Raw genomic sequence first — 21,778 nt, 5'->3', positions numbered from 1 at the left:
GCACTTTGTGGGGCGCCTGGGTGGCTCAGTCGGTTAAGCGTCCGACTTCGGCTGAGGTCGCGATCTCGCCGTCCGTGAGTTCGAGCCCCGCGTCGGGCTCTGGGTTGATGGCTCAGAGCCTGGAGCCTGCTTCCAATTCTGTGCCTCCCTCTCTCTCTGCCCCTCCCCTGTTCATGTTCTGTCTCTCTCTGTCTCAAAAATAAATAATAAAACGTTAAAAAAAAACTTAAAAAAAAAAAATAAAACACGGCACTTTGTTACAGACCCAAGCTGTCCATTTCTCTGATGGGTCTGAACAAAGGGTATCCCCTGTCTTAAATGAAAAAAACAAAAAAACTTTTTAAGTATTTCAAGAACACTATTTAAAAGTGAAATACAGAGATCTTTAAAATTAAACTACTCAAAATGATGCTTTTCCCTTCAACATGAATACACATACAACTGGGTTACGTGAGGAATGTGGGTGTCTGCTTTAAACCGCTACGTGGATGATAGGGCAGAACTCCTAACCAGGACTTATTTTTATCAGTGGTTCCTCTTTAGGATAACGTGTCTTCTAGATTCACACAGCTGACATAAAACCACAAAACTAGACCTGGTTTTTATTGTAGCACAAGTGTAAGGCAGTAAAATAAGACTGCCAAAGTTAGCAAAATAAAACACAATTCGAAGGGCCAACATGAAGTTTTGTATGCCAAAAACAGAAGAATGAATCATGCATGGCCAAATGAAGACAGTTAGACTAAATAGCAACCAACAGACAGAAAAAGTTTACAAATACGGGATTCGTAACATCTGAGATGGAGAAGACAGGAAAGCTTCTTGGCCAGGTCCCAACGAGGCACCTTCTATGGGGCACGAAAGGTGCCTCTGACCAGATCTCTGCCAGCTTCCTCTCTTTCCCCTCCCAACTGGTCCTTCCTGCAAATTAATAGCGCAACAAAGAGGGAAAGCCAAGTGGGGATGGACTAAGCCTCTCCAGCAGTGAGGCACTTTACATATGCCCGGATTTAACTTTCAAAATAGCCCTATGGTGGCGGTCGACTTAGCTTCGCAGGAGAAACAGCAGCTCACAAGATCACATACACTAAGGTCCTGAGGTCGAATGACCAGCGAGTGGAAAAAGTGGCATTTTACCCAGTTCTTTGCCGCGTTGGAGCCCCTGGGCTGATCTTCCTGCCATGACCTTCCCTCTCACCCAGCTGCCTGTACACACTATTGCAAGGTTCCCCTCAACACAGGCATCATTCACAGCAAAAAGTTCGAACGGTACCCCATCACCTAAGATCAACTTCAAATTCATTCCCTGGCATTCAAGATCCTCCACGATCTAAAAATCTAGGCCTCTCCCCCACTCCACAATACCAACCACTCCCCCGCCCCGTGACTCTATTTCTCATCTGTGCCCTCTTCTTCCCTCCATACTGGATGCAGCCCCCCCACCCCCCGCTTTTGGTTAAGGTTTCACCCTCCCTCTTGTGAGTCAGGTAAGGTAACTCCGTGTCTACCCTAGCGAGTGATCTAGGCCTGAGGAGCCTAGGCCAAGGTCTCCCAGGGGTGGTACAATTCATATTTGGGCCAAGGGGAGGATGATTCTTCATGTTCTTTGAGACTTTCCTGCACATCAGAATTTAACACGCCTGCATCATTACAGATGAGGAATCACAGCCCAGAGTGATTCATCTGCCTGCGGTCAAAGATCAAGAAAGTGAGCGCTGAAGCCAAGACTGTACCCCAGGGCTTTCTGATGGCAAAGCCTGGCCTTTCTAGCACCCCCAGGTGGCTCCTGGTTCTTGCTCAAAAATTCATCTACTGAATATCCAGTACAAATCACTCTACAGGGAGACGAACACCAGCAAGGAAGAGTCACTGTCCTCCAAGGCTAATGGGAAAAAGATACGGTGTGATCAAGAGAATGCACTAGTAAAACAGAAGCAGCACAGTGGGCCGGGAGGCAGGTGCCGGCAGGGAGGGCACAAAACAGAGGCAGCCGGGCAGAGGGCGTTTCGAGCTTCAGTGAGTGGTCTGTAGCTTTCGTTTTCCTCTTGAATATGCTCTCGTGCAGCTGGCTTTTGTTTTTGTGTTTGATAACACTATGGAGGGCCTCAAGGACAGAGAGAATGCTTGACTTTCCTTTTTTTAATACCCTAGTCACTTCGGTTGTGGATTCCAGTAAACACAGAACACAGGCTAAGCTGAAATGCTAAGAAAGCTTACCATGCCCATCACCACTGGCAGAGGAGGTTTTTTTCATAGGATTAAGTCTACCCCTACTTCCAGGATGGAAGGAAAGGCTACTGCAGAAACCGTAAACTCTCAAGTTCCCCACACTTGTAAAATCTCTTAAGTTTCAAGGGCTATACCATTCTCCTCTGTAAAATAGAAAAAAAATGACACCCCATTACTTTAGTAAACTGCATTTCGTTATTTTTTAGGTCACTGTCTAAAATCCACCTTCACTGAAAATGTCACAAAAGCTCTTCTCATCACTCACATCATGATAATGGCCCTACCGGACGCAGCTGGTCAAGGTACTAGACTAAGGAACAAACATTGAATTCATCATCTCCCGTCAATTCTCCTCTGAGCCCGCGGGAACCACAGTCCAAGCCAAGCAATCCCAGGTAACCAGCCACAAATTTCAACAGTGTGACTCATTAACAGGAGAGTGTCACGTAGCCCGTACCCTCTATGTCAACTTTCCTAATTTACGGGCGCTGTCTGGGCTCTGGGTGAAACGCGTGGCATCCTGAACTCTTGCATTTAGCAGGCTACCCCCTCATTTACATCCCAAGATGGTTCCGAAACCCGTTTATGTAGTTGTACTTATGGCTGTAGCCATGCAACTGAATTCTTATTGCCTTTCACACAAGACTGTGACAAAGGAGTAATTGTTTCTAGGAAAATCGGTTGAATGTTTGGAGGAACAGTGACAAAAAGTTAAGTTGCTAAAAACTTTACTGTCAAACTAATGCAGCTGAGGCAACAGTCAGGACAAATGGGAAATAATTTTTAAAAATCTAGAATTCTGTATCCACAATGCTTTGAAATTGTTTTTAAATTCTTTAAAAGCTCTTTAAAAGAAACTAAAAATAGAAATCCTAGGCAATGCATTCTGAGATTACACAAGATGGATCACTTAGAACTCCAATCAGACCTTGGTTTTCTATCAAAGGATTGGTAAGGAAATGTAGATTTATGTATTCCTACATTAAAACATGATGGTATTTTCTTTTCATGCTTCATCAACTTTTTAACCATCACTTGGAGGTCACTCTGATGTAATAAATGCCTCTATAATCCCATTCTTCCCTAATCCAAAGCATCTTCCCATTGCTGGCACCACCCGAACTGGGCAGAAAGGCTTCGGAAAGGCCTTGTCTGCTGAGGATTCTGTTAAGGGCAGTGAGTCAACACGAGAAGAGCAACACACATATGTATTCTAAAGCCTGTGGTATACTAGCTATACACACACTACTTATGACAAAATTTGCCTTAACACTGGCAGATTCATACAAATGCCAATCGATAATCATTTTAACTATCACCTAAGCATCTAGCTAAACTAGATGGCATGGTCTTTATCTGAATGCGTATCAAGCCATGTAAATAGAGCAGATTATTAATTTATGAATATGTTTACAACACTGTATACCATCAGACTGGATATTTCAAGATATTAAGGATTTGTTCTCGAATTTTAAATGATAGGAATAATTGTTATGTTTTTATTTATTTATTATGTTTTAGATACAGAGAGAGAGCACGCATGAGTGGGGGAGCAGGACAGAGGGGTAAAGAATCTCAAGCAGGCTCCACATTCAGCGTGCAGCCCGATCCCATGACCCAGGGATCACGACCTGAGCCGATATCGAGAGTCAGATGCTCAACCAACTGAACTACCCAGGCACCCCTGTTATGGGTTTTTAAAAAGTCTTACTTTGGGAGGGATATACTAAAATATTTATCATGAAAGAATAGGTCTGGAATTTGCTTCAAAATAATGAAGGAAGGGGGAAATGGGTGAGGAAGGTTTGAGGGAAGAAAATGGGCCAGGAGCTGGTAGCTGGTGAGGCTGATAATGGGTATGGGGGGCGGGGGGAGGGTTCACTGTACTATTCTTTCGTCTGTGTTTGGAATTTTTATAAATAAAAAGTTAAAAAAATACTGAGTCATGCCAAGATATTATCTTTAAAACTCACAGACATGGAGTTTTAAAGGACAAATAATATAAAATTTCAGTAATCTATTGCACACCGCTCCTCCCTTCCCCCCCAAAATCACTAATGGAACCGGGAAAAGAATAAAGATTCATTGAATCTTAAAATCCTAAGCCAGGATGATGCCACTTGTTCTACGCTTGTGAGAACATTCTGACCCAATTCTCGGAGTTCCTGTTGCCTTCTTACACTACTGTTCTCAAAACTGCTGAGGCCTCAGAAAGTCTGCTGCTTTAGCAAGTAGTGACTCCAGTCAGAGGAGGAATGTAGTTGGTTGTCATTAGTTATAAATATTTTTTGTATCTGTCTAAAACCTGCCGGTCTGGCAATATTTCACTTACTGTCTGGGTGAACACCAGTGAGGTCAATAGGATGATGACAGAAGACGGCCAAACGAACCATCTTTTAGTCCAACTAAGCAAGTGGCCAGATAGGTGTATGTATTTACTTTCAGTACAACCAGGAGACAGCTGAAAAGTCCTATCAGATAAAATCTAAAATCCAGTGTGCTTAAGATTTTTTAAATTTCATTTAAAAACTATTTTCAACTATGGGGCGCCTGAGTGGCTCAGTTGGTTGAGCGTCCAACTTCGGCTCAGGTCATGATCTCACAGCTCGTGGGTTCGAGCACCGCTTTGGGCTCTGTGCTGACAGTTTGGAGCCTGGAGCTTGCTTTGGATTGTGTCTCCTTCTCTCTCTGTCCCTAACCCACTTGCATTCTGTCTCTGTCTCTCTCAAAAGTAAATAAAAACATTAAAAAAAAAAAAACAAACTATTTTCAACTGACTTGGCTGAGACAGTCTTTGTATATAAAAGGCTAATTTATTTATTTTTAATGCCAGTATAGCTCATGTACAGTGTTATATTAGTGTCACGTATACAATAAAGAGATTCAACAATTCCATACACTACTCAGTGCTGACCATGAGAAGTGTCCTCTTAAAAATATAGTTTTTTGGGGGGGCACCTGGGTGGCTCAGTCGGTTGAGCGACCAACTTCAGCTCAGGCCATGATCTCACGGTTTGTGAGTTCGAGCCCCGTGTCGGGCTCTGGGCAGACAGCTCAGAGCTTGGACTCTGCTTCTGATTCTGTGTCTCCCTCTCTCTCTCTGCCCCTCCCCCACTCACGCTCTGTCTCTCTCTCAGAAATAAACATGAAAAAAATTTTTAAATAAAAATACACATATAGTTTTTTTTCAAAAAAGGATAATCTATCAGTCCTTTTGGAGCTCTTTCCTTTTTTGGCTTAAAGGTCACACAGAATTTTCCTAGTGGTACTCTAATTAGATACAATCAAGTTTCAAGAAGAGAGAAAGTGAACAGAGCATTAACTCCCCAGTTAGCTTTGGCCAATAGAGGCCAGCTGGATTCCAAAAAGAAAAAGAAAAAAAAAAAAAAAAAGCCAGCGGTTTTAGGTCTGTTGAAAACGTGCCAGGGATTCACCTCGCACTGGGAATGAATGCCACCGGCCTCATCATCACCCATGAGGCCCCAGACCCGACCAGGCCCCCACGGCTCTTCCCGGTTCCGGCTGCCAGGCTGACCCCCGGGGTGCTACTCCGGGGGGGGGGGGGGGGGGGAAACAGAGCTGGGGTCCCAAGGATCCAAGTGGCCTGCTCCCCGCCTTCCTTCGGTTCTTTGCTGGAGGGTCTCCTTCCCCAGCCACGTCTAACGCTGTGTGTGCACGCGCTCATGGGCAGGTTCTCCTCTTCACAGCCAGAGCTTCCTCCTTCCCTTATTCCTTCTCCTCGCTGACCTTGTTTGTTGTCATCTCCTCCCCTAGACAGCAAGGTTCACAACAGCAGGGATTTTGAATTATTTCCTTCAAGGTTGTATTCCTACTGTTTCCCAACAGTTTCTGGCCCATGGTAGGTGCTCAACAATATACTGAAGGAACAGGGGGACATGGAGAACCACTACCGCGAGGATCCAATGAGCTGCGCCATCTAAGAACTTAGCAAGCAGAGCTGCTCCACACACGTGGTGCTGTTCCACCATAGGGTTTCCAGCAATGTCAATGCACTTCTTGTTGTTGTTTTTTTTAATTATTTTTAGTGTTTATTTTTGAGAGAGACAGAGGGTCAGTGGGGGAAGGGCAGAGAGAGAGGGAGACACAGAATCCAAAACAGGCTCCAGGCTCCCAGCTGTCAGCACAGAACCCGACGCGGGCTTGAACTCATGAACTGCGAGATCATGACCTGAGCCGATGTCGGAGCTTGACTGACTGAGCCACCCAGGTGCCCCGCCAATGTACTCTGTGATTTTATTCATACTTCTCTCCTTTCTGCCTCCAACATTTGGTCTTGTTTTTGATGAAAGGTAATTTACCAGAACTATCTTGTTTTGATGTATGAAAGGTAATTTACCGGAATTAACAAGGCTCACCAAGGCAACGGCAAAAAGAATCAAACTCAAATTGTCAGGCACCCCAATTTGGGAAGTTTATCCAAAGTTTTAGATAAATATGAAGGAGATGGAAAAGCTGATCACATCCACAAGAGTAACTGGAAATTAGAAAAGCGTATTTCAGCTCCCTGAATACAGTTAAGGTAGACCCTAGATCCTGGGGTCTAACAGATCTTAGTTTATACTCTACTTTTATAATAATATGAATAACACCATGCAACCATAACAACTATCCTTTGCAATAAGCCAGACACTTGGTAAGTCCTTTATAAGAATTTTCACTTAATTCTTAAGATAATTTGGTAGAGATAATAGCTTTAAAATATAATTTTTTTCATCCTTAGGGATTTTTGTTTTCCTTGTCTTTACTCCCACCTCCACACCAAGTCAGCAGTGTCACTGCCTCAGCAGAGGGACAGGACACAGTGGAACACAACAGTCTTCCCAGCTGCGGGTTCCAAAGGCCCTAAGAACAGAGGGAACTCTAGGTCTACACCTGTGAGAAACACTGCACAGGAGAGACAAGGCAAGACCCGTTTCTCCCCTTGCCACTTCTGCCTCCAAAGCCTGGGGAAGATGGTCTGGGGTGGAGAAGTATAGGACAGAGTCTAGATGCAATGGAGAGTGCTGGAGACAGCCCGCATCATAGTGCCAGAGCCCCGGGGAAACGGCAAATCGACCGGAGGGGTACGAACAGCTATATGTTGCATTAGGACAGAAAGCGTCTGAGCTTTGCAGAGATGCGTGTCCCATGAGAGTGTGGCAATAGCAGAATGGTTCCAGTGTGGAGAGAGGCGGCCGGAGGGCAGGATGGGGTCCCCCCAGGCAATGACATTACAAAGGTATCTCCACCCTCAATTCAGCCGTGAGGCAAGAGAAGGAGGTCTGCGAACTCACAGATGATAGTTTCACTTACCCAGTAGAATTGACACGATTGTGGTAAATTATTAATGAAAAATAAAGTTCTATTTTTTTTCCACACCTGGACTGTGCAATGGAATTCACACTTGAGTTCATATGATTACTTGTATTTTACAGATGAGGGATCTGAAACATTAAGTAACTTTCCAAAGTTATGTAGCTGGATTTGATTGGGATTGGAGCCCAGACTCCCAATCTCTGGGCTATACCACTATTGCACTGAAACACATAAACTTCATAATCACATAAAACTGACTTTATTTGTTCACTGCATCTCTAATAGAAAACCCAACAAAATCTCTCTTCTAAAGATGAAACTTAAGGTAAAGCAAATACTGATAAGGGAAATGGACTTTTATACAAAAGTCACCTTGAATCATAGAGGGATCCCAACAACCTCAAAATTAATTCATACATACATCCATCACCCCACAAACAACAGTAATTACACAAAAGCACAATTTATTAATACGCAATGCCACAAAGGTACTATGAAGTCATTAACATTTTTAAAAAATTTTTTAAATGTTTATTTATCTTTGAGACAGAGACAGAGCATGGGGGGGGGGGGGGAGGGCGGAAGACGTAGAATCCAAAGCAGGCTCCAGGCTCTAAGCTGTTAGCACAGAGCCCGACGCGGGGCTTGGGGCTTGAGCTCACAAGCAAGGAGGTCATGACCTGAGCCAAAGTCGGACGCTTAACTGACTAAGCCATCCAGGCGCCCCAAAGTCATTAACATTTTTAAATGATCCATATTTTATTAATAACACAGCTGACATATTTTTAAACCATATTGCAAATGTGAAGAAGACACCCAGTCTATAACAATGTTTGCTCATTTAAAGACCAAAGATAAATAAAGATCCCCTGAAAGCTCGCCAGCGGGGAATCCCTAATCTAGAATAAACTGGAGGTGTTGTAAACCAGGCATATAAAACACTCCAAATGTTTTAACTAAACTGCTAACCTGGAAATCAAAAGGAGATCTGTTTTAACCATTTTAAGACTCTGTCCACGACCACAGGGTTTTAGAAAGAGCCAGGTCAGACTCTGAACGGCACGTGTCGTTCTTCAAAGGGGCTTAGCGCAGCCAGCCTCAGATAAAATTTTAGATCACAACCAGGGAGACTGAAGATGTCCGCTTTCTGTGAAACGTACTTTCTGTCCTGCAGGGGCAAGTACCTAATAAAGAAGTCTTTAAAAGAGACCTCAAACTGAATGTGTCTTCGTTTATCTAACATTACTCCCTAATATCCTCAAGTAGAGGAACGACCCTCCTCCGTGTTCTGACTAACGTATGTCCGAGTATTTAACTAGTTTTGATTTTTACATGAAGTTTTCAAACTACGGTCTCTTTATTGGCACAAGTTCATTTTTACTCTTAACTGTCCAATGAAAGTCAATGAAGAAATGAGCGTCTCATTTCTGACTCCCAGCACTGTGCCCTAACTGTACACGGCATCTACATCCACAGCAGCAACTACAACATTCAGTTAAAGAGATTCAAGCGTTTTCGCCCACTAGACTAGAAATTCTTTGAGAGTGGAAGAATATACATGCATTGTGCACCTACAGTATTTACAAGTTCTCAACAAAGCCTGTTGAATGAAAAACACACCCATGCACTTGAGTTTTGGTAGCACACTTAATATTTTCCATAAATATCCCTGGTATTTACGTATAATAATATTCTAATGTTAACCACAGTAGGAAAATTAAATTTATTCCTTCTGTAACTAATAGTATATATTGTTTATGGATCCAACAAAAAGACTTTGGTGTAAATGCCAACAAAGACTTAAAAATACCTGTCTGGATGTGCCTGAATGGCTCAGTTGGTTAAGCGTCCCACATTTGGTTTCGGCTCAGGTCATGATCTCACGGTTTCAAGAGTTCAAGCCCTGTGTCTGGCTTTGTGCTGGCAGCATGGAGCCTGCTTGGGATTTCCCCCATCCCTCACCTCCCCCCCCCTCCCCCCCGTGCTGTCTCTGTCTCTCAAAATAAATAAATAAACTTAAAAAAATTTTTTTAACAAGTATCAGTCTGTACCATTCTTTTTTTTTTTTTTTAATCTTTTTTTAACATTTATTCTTGAGAGACAAGGAGCATGAGGGGGGGAGGGGCAGAGAGACAGGGAGACCCAGAATCCGAAGCAGGCTCCAGGCTCCGAGCTGTCAGCACAGAGCCCGACGTGGGGCTCAAACTCCCAAACTGCGAGATCATGGAATGAGCTGAAGTCAGACGCCTAGCTGACTGAGCCACCCAGGTGCCCCTCTCTGTACCACTCTTATTCAGACACGTGCTAAATCTTAGGAATAGCACAGGCACATTATAGGAGCTCAGCCAGCCTCTCACTCACAAAGCTATTTTCCAAAGCACACCCTTGCCTTTCATGCAGGAGTCCTAGACCAATCAATGCAATTATTCAAGGGTAGATTCTTCTAGTTCAGGGCTTACACTCAGCCTTTTCTCTGGCTTTAATAAATACTTGAAGAAAAATTTACTTTTTTAAGGCTTCTAAGGGGTCTTCCAAGGAAAGCTGAAAGTTCCTCAAAGGAAAACAGAAAAGTTGCATCTGATGAAATTCAAATTCACCAAAATTAATAGGTACATACTACACAAATAAGATTTAAAAAACTAGATTTACACAAATATCATAGATTATCTGAATCATAAAATAATTAAAAAACAGGATTCTCTTACATAGTATTCCCCTCTAGTGAATTAAAGTCATTTTTTTAACATTTTTTTTTTTTTTTTTGACAGAGAGAGACAGAGACAGAGCATGAGTGGGGGAGGGGCAGAGAGAGAGGGAGACACAGAATCCGAAGCAGGCTCCAGGCTCCGAGCTGTCAACACAGAGCCCGACGTGGGGCTCAAACCCACGGACCGCGAGACCACGACCTGAGCCAAAGTCGGACGCCCAACCGACTGAGCCACCCAGGCACCCCCCCTCCTAGTGAATTAAAATTGTCATCATTATACAGCCACGTTAGGAACATACTATACAAAGCAAATAAATCTAGGCTGAATACTGTGAACTATAATGATAAACACAATTGTATGGCCTGTTTTTTAGCCAACTAAAAGCAACAGGAAAAGTTAATAACCAGCCACAGCCACCTCACCACCGGAACAGAGATCCATTTGCATACAATACAAATGACCCATTAACACAACACTGAAAAGTTACTGAAAACCACAAGCTGCCAAGAAACTAAACAGTCTTTACCTGAGACTACTGATCTGATTTTCAGCATCACCTGAACCCAGTTAGACAGAAGAGTCCTTGAAACAAGAAACCATACTCACTGCTCACAGGTGCACTAGTGTGGCCCACCCGTTTTACAGCCCACAGATTTTAGGGATGAACCAAGAACAGAACTCAGGTTCTGATTCTTCTTTTTCCATCTTCCACACAGTGGTTCTCAAAGTGTCAGGCCAAACCAGCAGCATCAACATCACCTGGGAGCTGGCAGAAATGCATGTTCTGGGCCCCACCTCCTGAATCTGAAACTCCACGAAGCCCAGCAATTGTGATTTAACAAGCTCTCTGGGTGGGGGCTGTGATGCAGCCAGGGTACCACAGCTCTGCCATTAGTGCCTAAAACCTCAAAAACACGATCATAGCTCATAAAACATCCATATATTTCAGTAAGAATCCAATTTCTCCCTTAGATGAAAGCTTATTGCCACAGCCGTAATCTCTTTACAGCACAGATTGCTACTAAGGCAGAGAAGAGGGGAGTTTGAGGAAAAATAATTAATACTTGCATTTTAGAGAACTACCTATTACTTTCACAATACAAACTAAAGAAACAGACGTGAGATATTTTTATTTATCAAAAAGGGGAATGTTACAGATAGAGCAGTCAATACTAGAAGTAGCTTTAAATATCAGAATTTTAAAACACAATCTCCATATTCTGTGGTATCATCTTGGCTTTAAATGATTAAGACAAATCAATATAACGTAACTATAGATCTCCGTAATCTAAAACCTACTGGATTTTCTAGGCTGGGGAGGCGGTTACAAGGACATTGAATGTGCTTTACTCACTGGGAAGGACAATCACAAGACAAAGTAGGTCTGACACACCAACGAAAAGGCTATAAAATCTTAAATTCAACTCTTGACTCTAAAATCTTATGAAGGTGGGGAACGTAAGGAAGTGAAGAAAACCAGTCCAGCCCACAGGAGGCTAGGAGCTCTGCTTCCTTCAAGCTCCTGAGGGAATGGGCACCAGCAGGCTTTGGTTAAAAGTACGAAAGTATCTATAAAGCAGCAATTGTTAAGAACTTCAGTGCTGCTTTTTGGTAAGTTTTTAGTTATTTTTGAAAATTAAAAACCATACTTTCTCTCCTTTGGCAGAAGAAAATATAGTGCTTCAGGAAGTAAAATAAAAATTTTAGTTTCTATTTGTAACCCTGCATGCATTAGTATTTTTCTATTGAAGTGCCACTATTTATAAGCATTAATTAAAAACACTTTTTTCATCTTACTATATACTTCAAAGCAAATTAAGAGAAGGTAGGTAAGTTTGGGAATCTGCTTTCAGGGCCCAGTTAATGACAATAAGCTTTTAAATGGGAAAGAAAAAGAAAAAGAAAAAAAGAACTTGTTTTCCTCCTCATTACAAAAGCAACAAATATTCACTACTCAAAATCTTGAGAATTCAAAACAGGCTAAAAGATGAAAGAGAAGTTCCTGAGTGCAACCACCATGAGATAGACAAATAGTATTCACACCTGTATCTACATTTTCAAGCCCTCTTTCCTGAATCTGCGTTAGAAAATATATTTAAACTGACATTTAACTGGTACATTTCACACAGCTCATTAATTTCTGACTGTCAACTCTCTTAGGCAAGGATCCAAATCTCATTCTTACTTCCAGTGTAAAAGAGGTAACAGACACTACTGAAGTACCTGCTGAACTGGACATTTGGGATCCTACAAGGCAGTCTGGACTTCCAGACTGTCAAATGTGTTCCAGAAGTATCTTAAAACTGACTGATGTAATAGAATAAGGGCAAAAATTCACTCGATGAATTAAAGAAAAAAAAATAGACATTTCAAGACTTCTGCTCCTTAGCAAGCCTTGCGGGCTTGAGAAGCTGCATCAGGAAGGAGCCCCCACTGTGCCCGGAAGAAAGCCTGCAATCCAGGGGCTACGACTTTGGTAAAGGCTCTTTGAGAGCGCGGATGAGGCCTTTCATGCTGACATCCCAAGTGCAGCGGAAGGACCTGGCTCTGAGATCCTCTGGAGTTCAAATGAAGGAGTCAGTGAATGATGAAGGGTATCGGCTCCCAGGATAAAGGTGCATTTATCACCCTCCTTAACCCTAAAGTTTATATGTCTCTTTGACACAAATAACCACTAACAGGTGATTTTGCATCCTGCCTCTACAGGTAATGACACTCTATGACTCCATTTTCAGAGACTAAAAATAGCTTAGAAGAATTGAGTCATACTGAATAACACCCTCAACTGCAGTTACAATATCTAAAAATGAATAAGAAGGGCTAAGTCTACCATGTGCTTTGAACAGTCAACAAGGGGGGTGGGGAAGAAAAGAAACCCCAATTGGAAAGTGAAATATGGCCACAGTCTGTTGTTTTGATAGCTTAAGGTTTGGTTTCTACTAAAATGCTTAACTACTTTGCTTTTTCACCCTTTTTCCCTCCAAAGAAGAGGTTAACGCTGTGCGTGCGCACGTTCCCTTCCTTCACTTTACAGTCTGTTATAAAGATGCCCTGACTCGGATTTTATTCCAGCACACACGGCAAGCCACCACCCCGAACCGCCCGCAGGCTGAAGCACTTAAGTGCTGAATAAAATATTAAAAGGAAAAGACGAGCACACACATAAATAAACACCTCTGAAAACACACCACTGAGTCAGCACAAAAGGAAAGACCCCAGAGAGGTCACACAGGAAGGGAATGCTTTCTCTCCTTGGAGAAAAATATGTGCTGAGCCACGATTCCACTCTAGGCGTCTCCTCCAAACCCTGAGTTTGAGACCCTGGAGACTCCGAGTTCGAGTCTGTGTGCTGAAGGCTACACTGGGGGAGGTAGGAGAGAAAGACTCCTGTATTGAGCTAGACACTGCGACCCCAAAAGGACTTCAATATAAAGGCCAAAGAGAGAACCTATTGTTCAAAAGCGGACAGCAAGGAAACCTGTTTTTTTCATAGGCCTGGAGTGCAGGAGTAAGGGAAATCTCCCCAGACATCTGAGGTCTGTATTTTTGCCACCAGTATGGCTGGAAGCACTGAACCAGGAGTGAGAAAGTTAGAGTGACCACAAGAATGCAGTGTCCCTGGGAGACCGGCATAAGCAAAGACAAATTCTCTCTGGAAGACCTTGTAACTTCGATCCGGGCATTAAAATTCCCTCAGATGAAATTCCAAGGAAAATGAGCAAATCACAGAAACACACACACACACACACACACACACACAAGAAAACAAGGCACCATGAGTAAGAGTGAGCAGAACCAGATGGATGATTAGACTTCAGATACCAGAACAGACACAAACTATAAATGTTTAATATGCTGAACAGAAGCTTAAAAATGAGCTAAGAATGAGACTATTAAGAATGACCAAGCAGACTTGAAATAGAACCAAATATATTTTTATTTATTTATTTATTTTTGAGACAGAGAGAGATAGCGCAAGCCAGAGAGGGGCAGATAGAGAAGGGAAGCCACAGAATCTGAAACAGGCTCCAGGCTCTGAGCCATCAGCCCAGAGCCTGACGCGGGGCTCGAACTCACGGACCGCGAGATCGTGACCTGAGCTGAAGATGGACGCTTAACCGACTGAGCCACCCGGGCGCCCCATGGAATCAAATATAATTTCTAAAAACAGAATATAATTGAAATAAAAGCGATGGATAAAAGAGTAGATTACGCCCAAAGAAAGAAAAAGTAGTGAACTGCAGGTGAGAGCCAAAGAAATTATCCAGAATGCAGCACAAAGAAAACACGGCAGGTGGAAAGTAAAGAAGTTAGACATGTGCTGGACCTTTTCGTGCTAATTAGAGCTCCAGAAAGAGAAAATGGGGAAGAGGGAATATTCATGAAGTAACCATCTCTGGGAATCCTCTGCAACTGCTCTCCCCACTCTGCAGCCATTAGCCACGTGAGCCTATGTAAGTTAAAATTTAAAACACAGTTCCTTAATCGCACTAACCACATTTCAGATTCTCGTTAGTCACATGTGGCAGGTGGCTACCATACAGGACTGCACGGATGTAGAACATTTCCATCATCCTAGAAAGTTGTACTGAACTGCATTGTTCTAGATCTACTGAAATTCCCATCCTCGGACCCGACACACCCGGTAAAGTTCAAGCTGTGTATATACAATTCACACATGGGCACACTAAGGTAAAACTGCAACGTGCTGATGATATGTACTAATTAGAACTGCAATGTACTAATGATATAGGGAAGGTCTTAAACAGGCAGATCATCTTAAATGGACATTAGACCGCTCACTTCTTAGAAGGAACTCTGAAAGCCCAGAGAATAAAGGCGGACTACCGTCGAATATGCTGAGCTAAACTGTCAACCAAGAAACCTATCTTTCAAGCATAGGGCAAAATACATTTTCACACATAAATGATTTGCCAACAACAAATCTTCCCCAATGGAAATTCCAAAGAATTCATTTTAAACAGAAGGAAAATTATCCCAGAAAGGAGTGAAATGTAAACAGAAATAGCAAAGATACAATAAAATTCGATTAAATCTAAATAAACATTAACTATGTAGAAATAAAAATAATGTCCAATTTTTGGTGGAAAAGAATGACAATACTGGGCAGTAGCTGACTATATTGGGGGACATAATTGGAGTTATATATCTTAAGACCTTTTTGTAATTCAAAAGGAGGGCAATGATATTGAGTAACTTCAGACTTTAACTTAGAAATGGTAACATACATGCTTATGATAACCACTGGAAAAAAAAAAAGTGACATATAGGACAAACCTTCCAAAAAACTGAGGTCAAGAGGAGTAAAATAAGAGGAAGGGGGGAAAAATCCTCAGTCAGTCCAGAGATGGTAACCAGAAATTCAAACATGTGAGCAAACACAAATAAAAACGGACAAACTCTAGCCACCAGACTAGATAAAAAGGTAAAATTCAGCTATAGGTTTTTATATACCAGGCAAATATTTACCAAAAGAAAGCTACTGAAACCACATGAACTTCAGACAAAATTGTCTTTATGAGAAAACACACTACTAGAGATAAAGAGGGTCCCTTCATAAGGATAAAAAAAGTTCAAAGCATCTGGAAGAGGATACTAATTCTAAACTTAAAAAAATTTTTTTTTAACTTAAAAAAAAAATGTTTATTTATCTTAGAGAGAGAGCAAGCAGGGGAGGGACAGAGAGAGAGAGGGAGTCAGAGGATCTGAAGCAGGCTCTGTGCTGATAGCAGAGAGCCTGATGCGGGGCTTGAACTCACCAACCGTGAGATGGTGACCTGAGCACAAGTCTGACACTTAACAGACTGAACCACCAGGGCACCCCTAAACTTCTTAAATTTCTTAAATCCAGCATTTTAATATCTCCATCAAGTAGACAACAGATCAGCCAGACACAACAGAGTTTGTAAGGATGCACATGTGACCAGTATAATAAATTCAATCTAATGGACATACGCAGAATACAAATATATACATCAATTAGCAGATATACATACTCTTTTCATGAACAGATGGCACATTTATGAAAACAGACTACAGGACAGATACAACGGTAGCCTCAACAAATTTTCAGGTATGGTATTACTAGCAATCAGATTCCCTGGTCACAATGCAATTAAGTTAGAAATCATTAACAAAAAGGTAAGTGGGAACACCCTATACTTTTGGTAATCACATTTCTAACAACTATGGGTTAAAGTCTCAGCAGTATGAGGTTTGTTCCAAACACAAGAACCAATAAAACTGAATTATTCGATTTCAAACACATGCTAGTACCTACGCTGTAGATGTGTATTGTCCATTGTGGATGTATACTTAAAAAGGGAAAGTTTACTAAAACGCAGTGAACAAGAAAGACAGTTTACTGCTGAAAACAGTTTTCTTCAGCCATCACTTATGTCACTGGAATATCTTTTACTCTTTCAAACTGGACAGCAAGGAATAACAGTTTATCAAGAGCCTTGCCTGTGCCAGTCACAGAGGATTCAAAGTAAGGAAATACACACAGACCCAGCCTCCTGGGGCTGAGAGCTTCCTACTACAGGAGAGGGTCAATAGACAAAATCACAGGTAAAATGGCAGCCCAGACGCACAATGTCACCCTGTAACAGAGGTCAGGGAGATCAGGAAAGGCTTTCTGGAGGAAGCATTGCTTTGAGCTAAGACAGAAGGTGTTAAAAAAAAAAAAAAAAAAAGGGACCTGGAGGGAAGAAGCCAGAGAACAGCATTCCAGAAAAGAAAGGAACAGCACAGGCAAAATTAAAAAGGTTTAGGTGGGCAAAGGAAAACTATTAATTTTCATATAGTCAATATAGAAACGGTGCAACAGAAAACTCTGCAAAAATTTTATGCTTCCTCATCTATTCCTTCCTTAATAAAAAAGTGGTTGACCTTTTTACTGTCAGAATTTTTCTTTGACTACACAAATACTATCCAGATATTCTATTTAGTAAGACCCTTAAAAAATTACGTACACAAAATTGAATAGTTAGCATTTTCTGTACAGTTTTTAAAAATAATCAAAACCAACTTGAATCCTTAAAGCTCTATTAGGAAGATATTTCTATTCTTCCACTCAAAGAGGTTTTTGCTCAGGAGACATTACAAAGTATGGTTTCTGCTGTTCTCACTAATGTATATCATGGAACAGTCCTGAGCAATTCACTCATTTCCCACCAGTATTTTCAACACTTCGCACCCACTTAATTCAACCAGGTAAGCGCGAGCACAAATGTTTAACTTTAAATATTGGAGCTAGAAAGTTGGGGGTGGGAATCCTCAGGGACTCTCAGAATCTTGTTATAATGATTACTCTTAAAAGTGATTATGTAAGCACAAAAGGAACCAAATTAGTTACCAAAGGTTAACTCTGACACGGAAATGACCGTGTTGTAAGGCTGCAGATCAACTTCCATCAACTATTTTCATGCTTCTTTTGATACATATGGGCAAAAAAAGAAAAAATTTCTTTCTCATGACTTGATATATAAGACTTATTTTACTCCTAAATCCACCATATGACTGTGATAAAATACAACCCTCTGAGGTTTCTAGTAGAAGCCAAGGTTAAACACACATATTAGCCCTTCACTGTATTTGTTAAGTGAGATAAGACTGGACTCAGAATAATGTACTTACTTAACAACAGAATTCAGCATCCTCCTGTGTAGCGATTAGAAACAGAGAAGATAATCTCTGTCTAATAGGCAGTTACTGACTAACTTTCTTTGGCAGTGAAGAACTGCCCCAAGTTTTTCTTCTAAAAGAGAATTTCTTTCTACTGGGAACATACCAGTGGATTTTGTTTAAAAAAAAAAAAAAAATCACGACAGTTCATCTTGGGAAAAAACACTTAAGAAGAATACAAAAGAAAATTATATTTGCAGACAACTAAAGCCATTCTCTGGTAAATTCAAAGGGAAACGCAACACCACCTCACACACCCAGATGTCGTGTTTGTCATTACTTAAGGCTTCTAGCAAGAGCCTGAGTGCCCCGTGAGGCTCCGATTCCCTAAAAAGTTAGAAGTCATTACTTAGGAAGCTAACATTCTCACCACCTACCCAATTAAAGAAAGGGAAGGAAAAACCCCAAACTACTCAGATGTCTGCAAAGGCAGGGGTGTGGCTGCAGGGGCAAGAGGAAACCAAGGACAACTTTCCTCTCTGGCAACAATGAAAAAATGACCCTGGTTTGACACAAGAATCACTAGGAAGTAGCAAAACCAGAGAACTGGGGTAGGGTCCCCTTTTAACAAGTGCTTCTTTGCTCCTCCTTTCTTTTTGAGAATGGGAGTGGCTTGTCATCACGTAAACATGGTGCCCAATGCCATGTGGAACAGTGATTAGAAAGGTGCAGGACAGACAGACTTGGAATCATGGGAATTCACCTCGAGTAGTGGAGATAACAAAGTAGGAAGTGCTTACACATGCTTTAAGGCTTGGTTTAGTGAGGACACGTGCAAGTCAAGCTTACTACAAGAACCACTGTCCTTTTTCACTTTACAAAAAAACTCAGTTCAGTTTAATCAAACCAGTTTCTGGGTCCCACTGGAAAGAGGGGTACGGGTAACATGCATCAGCATATCAGAGTGCAAAATACCACAACACTGACCACCACTGAACACAATCTACCACAAACAGCTTTTCAGGTTGCAAGATGAATGCAAAATAGATCCGGTAATTGGTGATTTCTGGAATGGCTGGCAACAAACCTCAAAATCAAATCTCCTTAGAAATCCTTGGCTTGAGCTTTGTTTTTAAAGAGATCAACACAAAATTACATATGTTAAAAAGGTAGCAAGTTCTAAGACATCTAATAAAACCAAGGAAGAGTGCAGCCAATAATGTATTAACAAGCAGGTAATTATTTCAGTAACAGCAGACAACAGGTTCCCCGGAGGAGAATCTTTTTTTCTTTTTTAAATAAACACTGCCCATAGTGTCAGAGCACAAAATGTAACAGACTGAAGTGACATCAGACAATCTGATCTTTCTAAGGGATTTCAAAATTTTTATCCTTTCCTAAATTATCCTGGAATCCAAAACAAAAACCCAACAACAACAAAAAATTAAGGTTTTCGCCAACCCAAAAGAAGCTCGGAGATTTCAAACATGAATATGGAAGAGGGTGCTGATGCTGTATAAAAGTGACATCACGAAAACTATTTGCAAAAGTCAAGCCATTCCTCAAACCACATCACTAGCTCTAGGAGGGGTCTCCTACCAGTAGTGCCCTATTCAGCGACTGTGACTTTCCCAGCTACTACTTTGCATGAAGAGCTAAAGAAAACGCCCCAGAAAGAGGCGGGGGGAGGGTGGCTTCGACACACTCAGGTAGCAAAGGGTGACCGCTAATTCCACGAACAATACCCTGAAATAAGCAAACCACTACTCTTGGCCGATTACCAAGATCGAGCTTAAAGTTCCACCACGTAATTGGGGCCTGGGCCTTTTTTTTTTTTTTTTTTTCAAGCAAATTCGTTACTGAAAGCACAGTCATTTCCCTCTTCGTATTTTATTCACGCTGGAAATACCATTCAAACTGAAAAGGTAGCAAAACAAAAGGAAAAAACAACAACAAGAAAAACGAAGGAAGTGGAGGCGCGGGGCGTTCGGTGTGCGGGTTCCCTCCGCGACAGCACTGGCTCGCGGGCCGTCATTTGAAATGTCCAGTCCCGTCCGCCGGGGCTCGGGTCCCCCAAAACCGGCCCGCGCCGCTGGGGTCCCACCCTCCGGCGGAGGGAGGGGCGCTTCTCGCGGCGGCGGCGGCGGGCAGAGGACGCCACTCCGGGCAGGACCGGGGTATCCCGGCGGCCGGGCGGCTGCCCCGAACGAGCTCCGGGGCTGAGGGAACTTTCCCTCCCTCCGGCCCGGCCGCAGCCCACGCTCAGGCGCAAACTTTGCAGACGCCGCCGCTGGCGTCCGGGGTCCCGCCCCGCGACCCTCCCGCGCCGCGCGCCGAGCCCCCGAACGTCCGCGCCCCGCGTGACTGGGCCGCGCCGCCGCCGCCGCCGCCCGCGCCCCCGGCCCCGACCCTCCCCCGCGCCGCCGCGGGCCCCAGCGGCCGGCCGGCCGGGCCTGCGCCGCGCGCCCCTCACCTTGGTGGCCATGGCGGGCGGCTCCCCCGGCCCGGGACGGCCGGCTCCTCTCCGGCGCCGCGGCTGTCGGCCCGAGGCGGGCGGGCGAGGGCGGCGGCGGCGGCTACGGCTGGGCCCCGGCGCTGCGGCGGCGGCGGCTCCGCCTCGGCCCCGAGTCTCGGCGCTCAGGCCCCGCCGCTGGGCGCTCGGCGACTCCGGCCGCCGCCCGCTCCTCCAGTTCCTGAAACTCCCCGGCTGCGCGGCCCCCGCCCCTGCCGGCCGAGCCTCCCATTTACCGCGGCGTGCGCGGCGCGGCCGGCGGAAGCGCGCCCGGTGCCCTCGGCCGGCCCGGCCTCCTCTCCCACTTTCCGCCCCCGCCCCGAGCCTCCGCCCGGCCCGCGCCGCCGCCGCCGCCGCCGCCGCCGCCTCCTGCGCCGGGCGCCCTTTGTTCCAGCGCCGGCCGCGTCCCGAGAAGCGGCCGGGCCTGGGTCGGCGCCCCGCGTGGCTGCCCGCGGGAAAACTTCAAGGGGTGTGAGGATTCGCTTGGGTCCCCCTGCCTGGAGGACCGGTCCGACTGCCTCCCGCAGGACCGCGCCGTAGGCCGCGTCCGAAGTTTCTTGTGGCCGGTGCACCCGGTGCACTTTACGCCCTCCTGGCAGGGCCAGAGTCACCCACGGGGATCTCTGCCCCGCTGGCGAGTGATGTGGAGCCGGTTGTGCTCTTGGCTGCGTAAAATAAGTACTAAAAAGCCAGGGTGGAAGGAGGCAATGGCTTCCCGGTCCCACTGGCCCTGGGGAGGGAGCAAGATGGAGTCACTCATGTCAAGTAGTGACCCAAACAGGAAAGCAGCCAAGGGCCCTGCAGCTGTGACCAGCTATCTCCCAAACCAACACAGACTGGCCGCACTAAGGGCTGATAAACAAGAAGGCCACAGAACCTGGAAGAACCAGGGGCCGATAATCACTAGAACCAGAAGAGGCCTGCGAAGGCCCAAGCCTGATTAAACTCCTTTGAGAGGGAGGACGGCCAACGGTCAGCCTCTCCAGACGCTGACCCTCCCACGTGTGGCCACATTGGAGAGGCAGCTGCCCCCGAAGGTTCTGCCTGGTTGATCTCTGAACATGACAGAGATCCTCCGTGGCTCGAACAATCAGCGGTAAGCATGAGAGCTGACCCGGACCAGACGGCCGCCCCACCTCAACTGCGCTCAGGGACTGCCTTCGCCTTTGGTTTGTTAACTTCTTACCTTCATGGCATTTCGGTTGTTGTGTGCCTTTGTATTATATCTCATCTTGTGTGACGTGTATGAAGCCAAGTTAAATGCATAGTGAAATGTCATTGAGTTTGAAATCCTGAACCTGCTTGACAATTGTTAACCTTGCTATGCGATTGAATAAGGCCGGCACTGTGGAAAAGGCACAACTGG

General features: G+C 44.1%; 1 protein-coding gene across 2 annotated transcripts in view; it reads right to left on the bottom strand.

The window, feature by feature from the left end:
- Positions 1-20,738, bottom strand: part of SNX9 (sorting nexin 9) — a 125,966-nt gene extending 105,228 nt beyond the window's left edge. The window contains exon 1 of one of the 2 annotated variants that reach the window (XM_045500152.1): positions 20,374-20,738. In XM_045500152.1, the coding sequence (XP_045356108.1) occupies positions 20,374-20,385 (12 nt within the window). In that variant the 5' untranslated portion in view covers positions 20,386-20,738. Of the gene's footprint in view, positions 1-10,859; positions 10,880-20,373 lie in introns of those variants that run through there. The other variant, XM_045500150.1, reaches the window with a different exon arrangement.
- Positions 20,739-21,778: the final 1,040 nt, after the last annotated feature.

Source organism: Leopardus geoffroyi, chromosome B2 (assembly GCF_018350155.1).
Source record: "Leopardus geoffroyi isolate Oge1 chromosome B2, O.geoffroyi_Oge1_pat1.0, whole genome shotgun sequence".
Classification (NCBI taxonomy): Eukaryota; Metazoa; Chordata; class Mammalia; order Carnivora; family Felidae; genus Leopardus; species Leopardus geoffroyi.
Note: the sequence above shows the minus strand (reverse complement) of the source record. Positions and strands in the feature narration are given on the sequence as shown.